This window comes from Pelecanus crispus, chromosome 5 (assembly GCF_030463565.1).
Source record: "Pelecanus crispus isolate bPelCri1 chromosome 5, bPelCri1.pri, whole genome shotgun sequence".
Lineage (NCBI taxonomy): Eukaryota > Metazoa > Chordata > Aves > Pelecaniformes > Pelecanidae > Pelecanus > Pelecanus crispus.
Genome location: NC_134647.1, coordinates 78,839,023 through 78,853,159, shown reverse-complemented (window position 1 = coordinate 78,853,159; position 14,137 = coordinate 78,839,023). Strand labels below are relative to the sequence as shown.

Genomic DNA, 14,137 nt, shown 5'->3' with positions numbered 1-14,137 from the left:
AAAAAATAGAAGGAGGGAAATGAAAGGTGTTCACTCTTCAGGAACATGACTTTAAGCCCTAAATCCCGATTCCGGGACGGGGAAGTGTATTGTGAGTTAAAGGATTATGCTGGTGTAACATATTACCCCGGATCCCGCGTTCCCCTAGGGATAATTAGGACATACTTTTGGTAAACTGCAAACCAAGACAGCAGGATAAATACGGCCGCCGCGGGCTGCTTGCCTGCTGCAGGAAACCTGCCTGTGCGTCTGCAGGTTTCTTGGGGGAAAAAAAAAAAAAAATTTCCCTTTCTCCCCACCTTTCATTTTGCTCCTCGGTTTTCCCCCCCGTTTTGCTTCTGTCCCTTTTTCCTCTCCTTGTTCCTCCAAGCCCCCCCGAGGGGTCACCCCGCCGCTCCGCGCACCCCTCGCCCACCGGGGCCGCGGCCCCCGCGCTGCCTCCGCTCCCCGCCGCCCCGGGCGCCCGTCGGGGACTACGGGGGCGGCCGCCACCGCCGCCCAGCGGGGACGGGCGGGCCTGCAGCTCCGCCGGGCTCGCCCCTCCGCTCCCTCACCGGCCTCCGGGCGCCTAAAGCCCCCCCGGGGCACACGGTTGCACACCCCCCCCACACACACCCCCCCCGGGGGCTGCCTGCCCGCGGGGAGGCGATGCGGGGCCGTCGGGGCGGCGCGGGGGATGCTCGGTAGCAGCGGGCTGCCCGCGGGCAAGGGTCCCTGCCGTCGAGAAACTTCTTACCGAGTGCGGGAGCGGGGCAGGGACCTGCCCCGCCGCGGCGCCCGGCTGCAACGCCGGTGGCGGGTGAATCCCAGGGGAGGCCCCCGGTGATTTTTAGCAGCGAGGACCCAGCAGCTCCTCGGCTCCCCGGCGGAGGGAGGGCCGGCCCCGCGCCGTCGGAAGCGGAGGCGAAGGCCGCGGCCCGCTCCGCATCGGCACCTCGGGGCGCGGCTGCTCATCCCGCACCGCTGCCGTGGGGCCGCGGCCTCTCACGTCGGACCCAACCGCCCGCAACGAGTAACCGGTTCCCCCGCTCCCCCCCGGTGCTCCCCATGCGCTCCCCGAGCCCCTCCGTAGCTCTGAGCGGGGCGGCTTAACCGGGGTGGGAAACGGGGTGCGGGGGGGGACACAGGGACGGACGGGACACCTGCGCAGACAGACAGACACCCGCGCATCCTCTGCGCAGGGCCGGGCGCGGGGTCCCGGTGCGGGGCAGCCCGGGGGAAGACGGGACCGGGGTGTCCTCTCCTCCTGCCCCCCCGCCCCGGGCCGGGCGCCGGCTCCCATCACCGGGTGACCCCCGCACCGATGCCATCACTGAATGCCATCACTTAATGAACGTCACCACCCGATCACCCTTGAGCTCAACCGAGATTTTGGGGCCGCGGGTGATGGTTTCGGGGCCGGTGGGAGCCGCTGGAGGCCGGGAGGGGAGGTGTCATAGGGGCCCGGGGACGGTAATTGGCGGTAAAATATAACGCGGGGGACTGGAAATCGTTCGTTAGCAGCTTTATCATGGTTCTGCTCGTTAGGCGGGCGCGCCACTTCATTGTTACGACGTCTGGCGGTGGCAATTCCCACGACTCTGACGTTTAAAGGGGGGGAACCGTCCCGGGATACCGGGGAACCGGGGCTCGACGGGGCGGCGGCGGCGGCGGGGACGGGCGCGGGAGGGCGGAGCCCTCCCGCGCCCGTCCCCGCCGCCTCCGCCGCCGATTGGCTGCCGCCCGCGCTGCGTCAGCCCCCCGCTCGGCTTTCCACCAATGGGGGCGGGCAGCGGCGGCGGCAAAAGCCCGGGTTTATAATAAACGTCGCGGGGGGGGGGGGGGGGGGGGCGACGACGACACGGGACGGGGACGCGGCGGGCGTGACGTCACGGGGGGAGTCGCCGCCGCCGAGACGAGCTCGGTGGGCACGGGCGGGCGCGCCGCAGTGGCCGGTGTCCGTCCCGCTCCTCCTCGCCCGCAACTTCCCGCAAGAAAGTTGGGGAGCGGCGAAGCGGCCCCGGAGGCCATGCGGGGCTCGGCGGGGGCTCGGCGTTAGTGCCGCCCGCGCCGCCGCCGGTGCGCGGGTTGGGGTAACCCCCTACCCCCCCCTCCCCCCTTTTCCCTCCCCTCCCCCGGTGCTACCCCCGGCTGCCGCCCCCGGGGATGCGGGCGCGGCGTTAGCATTCCGCCATGGAGGGGCCGAGCGCGTCCAGCTTCGGGATAGACACGATCCTGTCGGGCGGCAGCACCGGCAGCCCCGGAGTCATGAACGGAGACTTTCGCCCCCACGGCGACGGCCGGCCGGCGGATTTTAGGAGCCAGGCCACGCCGTCCCCTTGCTCGGAGATCGACACGGTGGGGACGGCGCCCTCGTCGCCCATCTCGGTGAGCATGGAGCACCCCGAGCCGCACCTTGGGGTGGGGGAGAGCCTCCCGCCGCCGCCGCACCACCTCCACCTCGGCCCGCACCCGCCGCCGCCGCCGCCGAGTTTGCAGCCGTCGCCCCCGCAGCCGCCGCCGCCGCCGCCCCAGCTGGGCTCGGCCAGCTCCGGCCCCAGGACTTCCACCTCTTCTTTTTTAATTAAGGACATTTTGGGCGACAGCAAACCGCTGGCGGCGTGTGCACCTTACAGTACCAGCGTCCCCTCTCCCCATCACACCCCCAAGCAGGAGGGCAGCGCGGCCCCGGAGAGCTTCAGGCCCAAACTCGAGCAGGAGGACGGCAAAGCCAAGCCGGACAAGCGCGACGACACGCAAGGCGACATCAAATGCCACGGTGAGTACGGCCCGGCCCGGCCCCGCGCCGCCTCGGCCGCCGTGCAAACCGGGGCCGCTGCGCTCGGCTGCACCGGTGAAACGAAAAAATCGGGGGCAAAGCTGCGGCGGGAGCGCCCCGCTCCGCCGGTGATCCTCGCCATCGCGGGTTTCAGATCGGTAGGAAATTAAATCCCCCCTTTTTTTTTTTTTTCCCCCTCTTCCCTCTCTGTCGACCTTTCCTCCTCTTTTTTATTTCACTTCCCCGTTTTTCAAGAAATAGCCGGAGCGGTGGGATCGCGTTGAAAACCTGAATGTATTTATTTTTTTCCATGCAAATGCGTATAAACGATTCTCCGGCTTTCTAAGAACCGGCGGCTCAGCTGCACTTACAGCCTTCAGCCTTTTCATTTTTGCTCATTCCATCTAAAATAAAAATAAGGGGGAAAAAAAAATCCCACTTCCCCAACAGCCGGTACCAAATAGGCGAAAAAACGAAAAAACTTTTAATTAAAAATAAAATAATAAAAAAGCAATCGGCCCGCTATAGGCAGCGGAAGGTTGGAGGGCTTTGTGCGTTTGGCAGAACACCCGGTTTTTCCCCGCGCCGGGATAGGAAGGCTAATTTCTCCCTTATTTATTCCGTTTTTAATTAGGGATTTCGTGCTGACGGGGAAGCCCCGGCCGTGCGGGGCTCGTAAACGGGAAGAGCGATGTGTGCGTGGGGAAGGGACGGGGAGGGAAGGCAAGGAGTGGGCAAGGCGAGGCGGGGAGAGGGGCTGCTTTCCCCGCCGTGCCGGCCGAGCTCCCCTCCCTCGCAGGCAGCCCGGGAGGCGACAGGACCCTTTTTTTTTTTTTTTTTTTCTAATTTTGCCCCACGGAGGGATTTTTTTTTTGCCAGCCAGACGCCCGGCTGTGCCGCTCCTTTTGCTCTTTTAGCATTAGCATAAGAGCGCCCAAACCAGCTGTAGGGTCTGGGCTGGCCATTTTTGCGCTCACCAACCTCCCCAGTGGGTCAATTAGGGAGATTATTGTTCTTCCTGCGGGGAGGATCAAGGAGCGCCACAAACGCGGGCCCGAGCGGAGCTGGATTGACATATCGATTTCCCGGTGTTTTGGGGGGGGGGGGGGGGGGCGGAGAAAATAACGAAAGCCCCGTAGCTGGCAAGCGGAGAGTGGAAATCCCGCCGTCCCCCGGACGGGCTCGCCGCCCCCCCCCGCCGTATTTGCCCCGTTCCCCCACCGCCACCTCCGGGGGAGCCTCCGGGGAGGGGGCGGCGGCGGGGTCCGGTCACCGGGGCGGGGACGGAGCCGCTGTCCCGCCGGCCCTCACCGCGCCTCGGTTCGCTCCTAGGGACAAAGGAGGAGGGAGACCGGGAGATCAGCAGCAGCCGGGACAGCCCGCCGGTGCGGGCCAAGAAGCCGCGGAAGGCTCGGACGGCTTTCTCCGACCACCAGCTCAACCAGCTGGAACGCAGCTTCGAGCGGCAGAAGTACCTGAGCGTGCAGGACCGCATGGACCTGGCCGCTGCCCTCAACCTCACCGACACGCAGGTGAAAACCTGGTACCAGAACCGCAGGTGAGGCCGGGGCCCGGCGGGGCGGAGGCCCAGGGGGGCTCCCCGGGGAGCCGGGGGGGGTGGGCGGGCACCGCGCTGCTCCTGCCCGCGGGAGCCCGGGGCGATGCGGGGAGCGCCCGGCCGCTGCCCCGCGCCCTTCCCCGGCGGCGGGCGGGGGGGGTCCGGCCCCTGTCCCCGCCGCCGTAATTTTCTGTCTCATTACATACGGTTGCAGCCACCCTAATTCTGTCGCAAACCATTAGCGTCAGCGCGCTGCGATCTACCCGTGGTTATTAATTCGGCCGGAGCGCTGCGGGGCGGGGGTCTCTGGGCACGGCCGGTGGGGGGGGGGGGGGGGGGTCGCGGCGTCTGCGGGGCCGCTGCACCGCGCCGGTGGTGCGGGGCCGTGCCGGGGAGGGGAAGGAGGGAGGGAGGGAGTGGGCTCGCCGCCCGCCGACCCCCGCGGAGCCGGGCCGGGTGCCCCGTCGCGGCGCCCGCCCTTGCAGCCGCCTCTTGTGTGTGTGTCCCCCCCCCACCCCCGTGCCCCCTACCCCCGGCAGGACGAAGTGGAAGCGGCAGACGGCGGTGGGCCTGGAGCTGCTGGCCGAGGCCGGGAACTACTCGGCCCTGCAGAGGATGTTCCCCTCGCCCTATTTCTACCACCCCAGCTTGCTGGGCAGCATGGACAGCACGACGGCGGCCGCGGCGGCCGCGGCCATGTACAGCAGCATGTACCGGACTCCCCCCGCGCCGCACCCCCAGCTCCAGCGGCCGCTGGTGCCGCGGGTGCTGATCCACGGGCTGGGGCCCGGCGGGCAGCCGGCCCTCAACCCCTTGGCCAACCCCATGCCCGGCACCCCGCACCCCCGGTGAAGCGGCACCGCGGTCCCCGCAACCAGCCCTTCCCCCCTCCCCCGTCCCCAAACGAGCCCCAGCAGCGCGGCGGAGGAAGCGAGGGGAAGCCGAGGGGCAGGAGCTTCTGCAGGCAGCCACCGGCCACCGAGGGAGGCGATCAGTCAGAGCAGGGGACTCTTGAACCGTGAACCCAGAGCCGAGCCCGTAAGTGAAACGACCACACGCGGGGGAAGGCGGGCAGAGCCGCGGGGCGACCCCGCCGACCCCGGCTCCTGCGAGGCCGGACTCGGAGCTCGGAGAGAGAGGGGGGGACGGAGGGGGGGAGGAGGAGGAGGAGGAGGAGGAGGGAGAGGGAGAGGGAGCCCGAGCCCGCCGGAGAGACCGACGGCTGCGGAGGACGGAGGGAATGAGAGCGCCTCGACCCCCGCCCGGCGGAGAAGACCGGGGGAACGGAGAACTTTGCACTGATTTTTCTCATGACCTTTTTTTTTTTCTTTTCTTTTTTTTTTTCCTTTTTTCTTTTTTTTTTGTCTTTTCTTATCGAAAAGTGGCATGCTCCCTAATGCGAACAGAATTGTACAGACCGAGTGCTGAGTGCTATATCATATTTATTATATGTCGTCCAAAAAAAAAAAAAAAAAAGGAAAAAAAAATTCACTTCTATACGTTAGTTTAAAACGAACGAACGTGATTCTCCCCTCTCCCTTTTCATGTCTTTTTGGATTCAGTAAAATAAATGCTTAGATGACAAAATATAGATTTTTTTTTTTTGTGACTGAAAAAATTACAGGGAAAAAAAAACACGGAAAAAAAAAAAGAAATAAACTTTATCTTTTTTTAACAAAAGCGGAAATTCAAGGTAGCTAATTTTCCCCGTGACGAGTACGCAAGAAATTCGGAGTAGAAAAGGCATATGCCACTTTTTCTCTTTTTTTTTTTTTTTTTTTTTTTTTTTAATTTTTAAGTTTAGGCTCGTCGTTTCATAACCGGCGCTATTTTTCCCTATCTGTATTTTAAAGGACAAACAAATCCCCGCGCAGCTGCCGTGCCCCTCGCCGTTATTTTAAGCAGCTGGGCAGGGCCGGCGGCGGGGGTCCCGGGAAGGCGGCGGGGAGCGGCTCTGGCCCCCGGGGGCGGGCGGGAGCGGCGGGGCCGTGCCGTGCCGTGCCGTGCCGTGCCGTGCCGTGCCGTGCCGTGCCGTGCCGTGCCGTAGCTGTCTCCGCACCGAGCTGGGACAGGCAGCGAGCACCGGCGGTCGGGGTGAGTAACGAGGGGAAACGGGCAGGGAGGGCAGGGGGGTCCCGGCGGACACGGAGCCCCCGATCTTTTGATCTTTTTGATCTTTGTTGCTGCCCCCCCTCCTCCTCCTTCCCCCGGCAGGGACCTTCCCTCCCAAGCGCCTCTCTTCCCCGTGCCGGCCCGGGTCCCGCGGGGGCGTGGGTCGGGGCTGGGGGCTGTGACCCTCCACCGGGCTCTGGGGACGGCTCTGCCCCCCCCAGCCTTTGGAGGTGAACACCCCCCCTGCAAAATTAAAAAGTTATACAGCAATTACCTATAAAACATTCATAAAGTCCAATATTCTCCTCTGAGGGTTTGGCTTTTTTTTTTTTTTTTTTTTTCTTTCTCCTATTTTTGCTCGTGGGTTCCCTTTCTTTCGAGTTTAAAAAAAAAAAAAAACAAAAACACCCAAACGAAAAAAGAAAAAAAGAGAAGCCTCCGGGCACGTTTATTTGGGCTTTGCTAATTAGCGAGCGGCTTGCTGATTTCTCTGCTAATAAATTCGCGTCAAAACCATCTTGACCTCTGCCTTGATCTAACAAAAGGGGAGCGGGTCGGGAACGCCCACCTCGTTTTCTGCCCGTGTCGCGGCGGCCGCTGACTGCTCCCTCCGCCGTGCCCCCCAAATTCCCCCCGGTAGGAACGACCCGGGAGCGGGGCCCCGAGCGCCCAGAGCAGCCCGGCCGCCCCGCCTCGCCGCCGAGGTTTTTTTTTTCCTGGGAAACGCGTCCCATCCGGGCTGGGGAAAGGAGGTAGGAAATTCGGGCTGGGTTAGGGCCCATTCCTGAGTCTAAACAACGAATCCCGGGCTCTTTTCTCCCGAAAGGAAGCGATCCAGCTGGAAAAGCTGATTCCCAGCTCGTTGTTCTTCTCGATGGCTTAAATCGGGGCTGGGTTTTGACGGCACAAACTCGCCGCGAAGTAGTGAGAAAAAAGGAGGAAAGTTCACGCAAAATAGACGAGTGTCGTCGTGTGTGCCCCCCCCAGCCCCCCCCCCGCCCCCGAGCAGGGCCGGCCCGGGGCCGCGGGGTGCCTGCAGGGGCAGGGGCAGGCAGCTGCCGGTGCTTTGGGGACCGCGGCGGCCAGGGGCTTGCAGGCAGGGGGTGGGGGGGGTGAGGGGGGGGGTGCCGGTGCCGTGTCTAAAGCGGGGTCTACCGGGGGAGGGGGGCGAGGAACCGCGACCCTCCCCTGGCACGTATTTCCAGACCCAGCTGGAAAGCCCGTGTGAGCGGGAGGAGGTTTGGAGCAGGAATCCGCTCCCTTTCACTCCCCCTTTCTCCATTTGGGAAGCGGGGCTGGAAATGTAAGCCCTCCTTCATTTGCCCCACTCCCCGTTTGCACCGGGAAGGAGCCGGCCCGGGGGACAGCCTGACCGGCCGGCTCTCCCTTGCAGCCTAGCAGGGAAGGGCTCCGTTGCTTGATTAATTGAAGCAATTAATCGCGGCTCCCCCGCACACGGGCACGCATTTCAGCGGGCTGCAGCGGGACAAAGAGCCGGGCGACCGGCCGGGCTGCGCGGGGTCGCCTCCCCGCCGCCTCGGCACGGCGCAGGACCGGGCACGGCACCGGGCTCGGTGCCGCTGACGGCCGTGCCTTTCCAGCTGCCCCGCTCGGGTTTTGTCCCCTTTCCTCCCTCAGACGGCAGCTTTCGCCGCGGCCGCCCCAAAACTTGGTGCCGAGCTGCTGAATTCCTGCAGTCCCGGTGCTTCTCCAGCCTCACGCCCGGGCCGGGACCGGCTCTCTCGGCCCTGGAAGTGAACAAATAAACCTGTGCCCGGTGAACGGGCTCTCCTAGCCTTAAACCGCGGGGAATACCGGCACCCGCCGGAAAAGACCCGGCTTTGCCTGGCTGAGCGTGGAAAGCCACCCGTGAGGTTGTAGAAGAGCGGTGTGCAAGGGGACGGGGTGGCCGGGGCTGGGTGCTCTCTCTGTCTCCCCGCACCAGGCGATGATGAGCGGGGCAGCCCCGGCCCCTCCAGCCCCGGGGGCCGGCAGCACCGGGCCGGGGCGGCTGCGGCCCCGCCCGCCCTCAGCACCACGGACAGCTCCGGGCCGCCGCCCCGCCAGCTCCCCCGCCCACACCCGGCACCCCCACCTCGAACCCGGCACCCCCCGGCACCCCCACCTCGAACCCGGCACCCCCCCCCGCAGCGCCCCGGGGAGGGCAGGGGCAGCCCGGGGCTCCGGGGCACCGGGCTCGGCCGGGCAGCGAGCGGAGCCTTCCGTCGGCGGGAGCTTCGCGGCTCCTTCCCCGGCGGTGATGGAGGTGGAGGAGGCAGGAACCGGCTGCCGCTTCCCGGGCCTCTCCAACACCCACCGCCCGGGAGAAAGCCCCTGTCCCGGGTCAGGAGAAGGGCTGCGTCCCCAGGGCTTTGTCCCGTTTTTTTTTTTTTTTTTTTTTTTTGAGCGTTGCCCCGCTCCGGCCGGCGGGACGGGGCCGCTCCGCTCCTGCCCGCGTCGCTCCGGATTCGGAACCGGCGCGGCCGCGGTGGGAGGCGTGGGAGCACTTTTGGTCGCCCTGTCCCCGCTTCCCCCTGGGTGTGTTTCTGCTGGGCCGTGGCTGCGTGTTTTGCAGGTGGGCGCCACAGGGGCAGGCTCCTTCGGGGGGACCCCTGCCACGCTCGGGCAGGTTTTGGGGACTCGTTGCTCCCGGCTGAGCCCGGCCGGCAGCAGAGCCGCGGGTAGGCTGCTCTCGGCTGAAGGGCTTTCCTGCGGGATGCAGCGGCAGGATCGTGTTGAATTCCTCCCCCCCGTCTCCCGGGGGATTCGCTCGGCCGTCGTTAGAGAGGAAAGGGAGAAGGGAGACGTCGCTGGGTGCCTGCCCAGGCACCGGGGTGGCAGCTGGGTGCTCCGGGAGCTGAATCCGCTTCTCCCCGCCGGGCAAAGCGAGTCCGGCCCAGCCGCTGGCACCAGCCAGCAGCACCGAGAATGTTCCCTGCCGCGCCGGTTCCCCTGGCTGCGTTTACACGGAGCAAGGCAGCCCGCTTATAACGCTGTATTAGGGCTCCGGCGCTGCCTCCCGCCCCTACGGCCTTTAGTGCTCCTTGTGCGGGTGGGCTTTTAACTTTTTTGTGATTTTTCTCCCTTTCCAGAGTTTGTCTTCCTCCAAATTCACGCGATGCTTCTGTGCGAACGCACGCCGTAAAAGTCGCCCTCGGTCCTTACCGCAGCCCACTCGAATAACTCGGCTCCAGCCCGGGGCGTGGAGTGGGTGCAGCCAGGCTGAGCTCACCTGTGGAAAGGGTAAAGCCCTTCCTAATGTCAGGAATGTCGCCAGCCCAGGGGTGGCGGGGATGGGCGGCGAATAACCGTTTCAGGTTGGAATTACGCGGTTTTTTCACCCCTCCCCCCCACCCCCCGCTATTCCCTCCTGCTGCGAAGCCCACGTCTCCCACCCGTGAGCCCACCACCGGGTTTCTTCCCCGGTAACCGCTTTAACGTGGAGCCCCGTTTGCCAGGAACGGGGGGCACGGCAAACCTGACCCGCCGGCACGGCCCTGCGCCCTCGCCCCGCGGGAGGAGCCGCCCGCTCTTTTTTGGGGACAGCATCGAAATGAGCCCCGCGGTCCCCGGCGGGGGACAGCCGATGGGGCCGGGGACCCCCCCGGGACAGGCACGGGGCGGGGGGCGGGCGGGCGGCCCCCGGAGGCTCCGCTCCCCGGTGCCCCCGTTTTGCCTAAAAGCCGCTGAACTTCGTTCCCCCCTTGGGCCGCCCCCGCCGCTCGACGGGGCCGCGGGGCAGCCGGAGCCGGTGCCTGTCCCCGCGTATTTCCAGCCGGGGAGCAGGTCCAGCGGAGCGCCCAGCACATTAAAACTCCCGTTTCCATATTCATATGCCCTATTTTTCACAAGCCGCTTCTATTAATGGAAGCGCACAAACGCCGGTCCTCGAAATTAGCGCATTTCAAAGGAAGCCAAGACAGCGCTTCCCGCCGCCGGCGATGGATGCGGGGCTCGCCGGGACCCCCGGGCTCCCCCCCCTCGCCGGGGAGCCGTGTTCTGTCCGGGGTGCAGCCCCGGCCCCGTCGCGGCGGCTCCCGGCCCCCCGGACCGTGCCCCCCCCCGGGCCCGGTGCTCCGGTAGCCCCGCTCCCCTCCCGCCCGGCCCGGGCACGCAAAAGTTGTCCGAGGCTGTCGTGTTCCCTTGTCTCTGGGAGCCCATGTAGGGCGCTTTAATTGCCACATTTTCAAACCGAGGTAACGGTGGGGATGTCTTAGTAATTACCTTAATGAGATAACACCTTTCCTTCCCTCAACCTACTCATTATCACGCTTCTTGTTCAAATTCCAACTACAAAGAGCTATACTTGTAAAAAAAAAAAAAAAGAAAAAAAAAAGATGGAGGGGGCAGAGCTCTGAAATTTGTTGGAGGTCTCGTCCCCTTAAAACAAGCACCTTACACGGATCTTTAGCGTACGAAGAGAGGAACCGTACCCGCTTCCAGGAAAGGTTGGCTAGAAGTAAACTAAACATCTGGGGTACCCCTTAATTATTCTTGGTTGGCTTCTTTAGCTTGACCTGTAGGGATGCGAGGGTGTCAAAGTGATGAATTTTAAGATGTTGGGCTGTGAAGACGTGCAGCTGCAAGACTGATGGATTTAGGAAGGGAATGGTAACAAGGTTAGCTGCATGTGAAGTGTGAATTGAGATTTTTGCAAAGAGACTGTGATTGCAGATGGGCATAATGTTGTACCCTTGCATGAAATCTTGCTATTATTGTATAATGGTCAGACAGAGTGTGAAATGACTTATTACTTTACTTTTATTCTTTAATGAAGTTGGGTAGGGAAGGAGAACTACCAGGAAATCGATAGTGGTGGTGCACGGAAACTATATGACAGGTGCTGATACATTAAATATTTATTTAGCTTTTTGTGTCCACCCCCCTCCTGCCCCCCCAAATTTTCTGCTCTTTCCAAATGCAAACAAAAATACAACTAGTGGATCTAGACAGTGAAGAAAATGCTTAGAATGAGAGCGATATTTTCTTTGCCATTCTCCCTTTCTGCAGTAGACGTGAAGAGCGCGTTTCTGTGTGGCAGCGCGGCGTATACATCTTCTATGTAAAATACCAGACAGAGATATCTAGAGCCAGGCAGCGCACACACAGTTTCTGGGTAGGTTTTCAGCTGTTCAACGTGTATCTCTCTTCTGGACCTCGATGTAGGCATGCAGTGATTTGTATACTGTTACGACCCCACGTAAATTCAAGCGGCCTTTTCTCCAGCTTGACATGCGTGTGAAAATACCTCTCGCTTTCTTCCGTGCCGAGCGCAGGTGTCCACATGGGCAGTATCATTCTAAAAACATGCAGGACAACGCCTGCCTCTGGCTTTTGCACAGCAGCGCGTGGGTACGTCCGGGCGTCTAGGGTGGGTGGGCAGCTTAGCCGACATCTTATCACTTGTTTCACATGCGGTCAGGTAAAACACCTATTACCAGAATTCACGATTCAATTGTGCAGCCGCACCGGTCTTTATGAATATGCAGTGAGGAAAAGGAACTGGAGCTGCTCCCTCAGGATGCTGTCCTAAAAAAGCGGATTCCCCGGGCGATTAACCTCAGGACGCCACCGCAGAGAATAGTTTGACAAATCCTGGACTTAGTGAGTTGTCTTTCTCTCAGAGAGGGGCTTCATCCCCCCGTTTGAATACGCACAGCAGAAGCACAGCTTCTCGTACGCCTTCCCCTCCAGAAGGACGCAGCCCGTGGCTGGGAGAGCTTTCTGAGCCGGCACCTCTCCCGCAGTGCCCTCCCCAGGTTTTGTCCCCGGAGCCAGCACAACCCTTTGTTGCGAGCCCCTCTGTGAGGTTTTGCCCTATATTTTCTGTGGAGTCTGGCACTGTTACGTTTTAATCTGAGGTCAGGAAGAACAAGTAATGCGAAGCAAGCTCGGGAATAATTGCCTACCTGTTCTGCATTAGCATACGGGGCAATAATGCTGGCAGGATTGTGTGAAACAGCGAACACATCTGAGGCCTCATCTTTGTCCTTACAACGATCTTTCAGATTTGCCCTTGCTATTCCTGCCTGAATGTCTGAACAAGTACGGCGTTCTGGGCTTGAACCCCGTTTCCACTGAGTAACGCCCTGCTGTCGGGATCCCTCTCTCCTCTGGGAGATGAAAAGGCCTCTGTGGTACGCACAGGTTTGTTTAAAGCAGAATACTGGCCTGATGCAACGCTGCCCGTGTGCGTGGCAAAAATGCCCTGAGAGGCACAGGAGGCCCTTCATGACACAAAAGGGCATGGAGTAGCTCCCCGACAGATTTACAGCCCGATAGACGAGCAGTCACGCTGTAGCTTGAAATACTTTTGTTTTCATTGCGTGAAGGTGAAACAAGAAAAAAAAAATCCTGAAAGTTTTCAGAGCTGCCCATACAAGGGGTGTTGCAGTGCTTGAGTGCGTAGAAAGACGGGATGCCAGGGCAGACACTCTGCTACCCCAGCAGTGCGAACGAAAAGCGTGTGGCATCCCTCGGACTGGTGCTCTAAAGCAGGACAGAGCAATTGGAAAATGAAGGCTGTCAAAAAAGCCTGTTTTGGGGATTTGCCACTAGGAATTTGGCCGGATCCTGTGGGTTCAAGTACTATCGCTGTCCCTATATTAAAACTGCAGGTTTTTTGCTTTAGAAGTTGTAAAATAAGGCTGGATTAATATTTCATCAGAAGCATAGAGGGGTCTTTTGGAAAAAAGCAGCAAAGCATGTGTCTGCTACGGAGCCCAAGTATAGGCACTGACAGCTCCAACCCACATTACTTCATGTAAGCTTAATAGATCAGCGAGGTTTTTCTGCCTAAAACAGAGGGATGCAAGGTAAGCACGCTGGCAGCTTTTTATTTATTTCACTCTCTAGCAGTCTTTTTTTTTTTTTTCCCCTCCCTTTTCCCCCTTTCTCCGTTCCCTCTTTGCTTTCCCTCTCCTTTCCTTCTCTCTTCACCCCACTGTTTTTCCGAGCGCTCGGCAGCATGCCCTGGGAAGACGGCTCGCCTTTCCTGGTGGCTGGTGGTGGCTGTGGGCAGCCCGCCTTAGCCAGCCCTGGCACGCTGGTGCGCGGCTTGGGCGACACAGCACGAAGCGTGCGCGGCAAAGCCGTGCCTCTTCCATGGAGACTAAGCTCATTACAGTACAGTATTCTAAAACACGCTTAACCTCTCCAGTCTTGGGTGTTGTATCCCAAATCTACTGCAGAGCATGGATACCCCAATTAGCACTTACAATACACTGTTGACATTTCTCTGGGCCAGCCCAACAGGAATAATTAGATGTGATATCTAACACAAAGTCGGGTTTTTTTCCCAGCAGAGGGTACACTGCAAAATGAAAGCAACATCTACCGCAACAGCACTTGGCCAGATTTTGCTCTTGCGTATAGCGTTACGACGGCGGTGTAACTCCGCCGGCTTCCGCAGGCATGCGCTGGCTGCGCCCTGCCTGACTGCCGGCAGAGTCTGACCCGCTGGGATTAGTGCTGGAGCTAAAGCTCTGGGATGGGTTGCACGAGAAAGCTGTCTTACACCGCACAGACCCGGGAAAGCTACTCTATAGCACCCTGTAGGAACCTTTCTGGTAGGAGATGCAGCGTGCGTGGAAACGCTTGCTCAGCGTTAAGATCTTCTCACGTTCGAAATGTCGGCTGGTGACTGGCGAAGCCGGTCCGGCCGTGGCTTCGAGCCCCCATCCCGCCTCACACCAGCACGCGGAAAGCCG

At 61.4% G+C, this 14,137-nt stretch overlaps 1 protein-coding gene across 1 annotated transcript; it reads left to right on the top strand.

Moving 5' to 3' along the window:
* Positions 1-2,172: 2,172 nt before the first annotated feature.
* Positions 2,173-5,168, top strand: BARHL2 (BarH like homeobox 2). Its single transcript, XM_075711389.1, has 3 exons — positions 2,173-2,758; positions 4,091-4,316; positions 4,856-5,168. Exons 1-3 carry the CDS (start codon positions 2,173-2,175, stop codon positions 5,166-5,168), a joined length of 1,125 nt encoding a protein of 374 aa, XP_075567504.1.
* Positions 5,169-14,137: the final 8,969 nt, after the last annotated feature.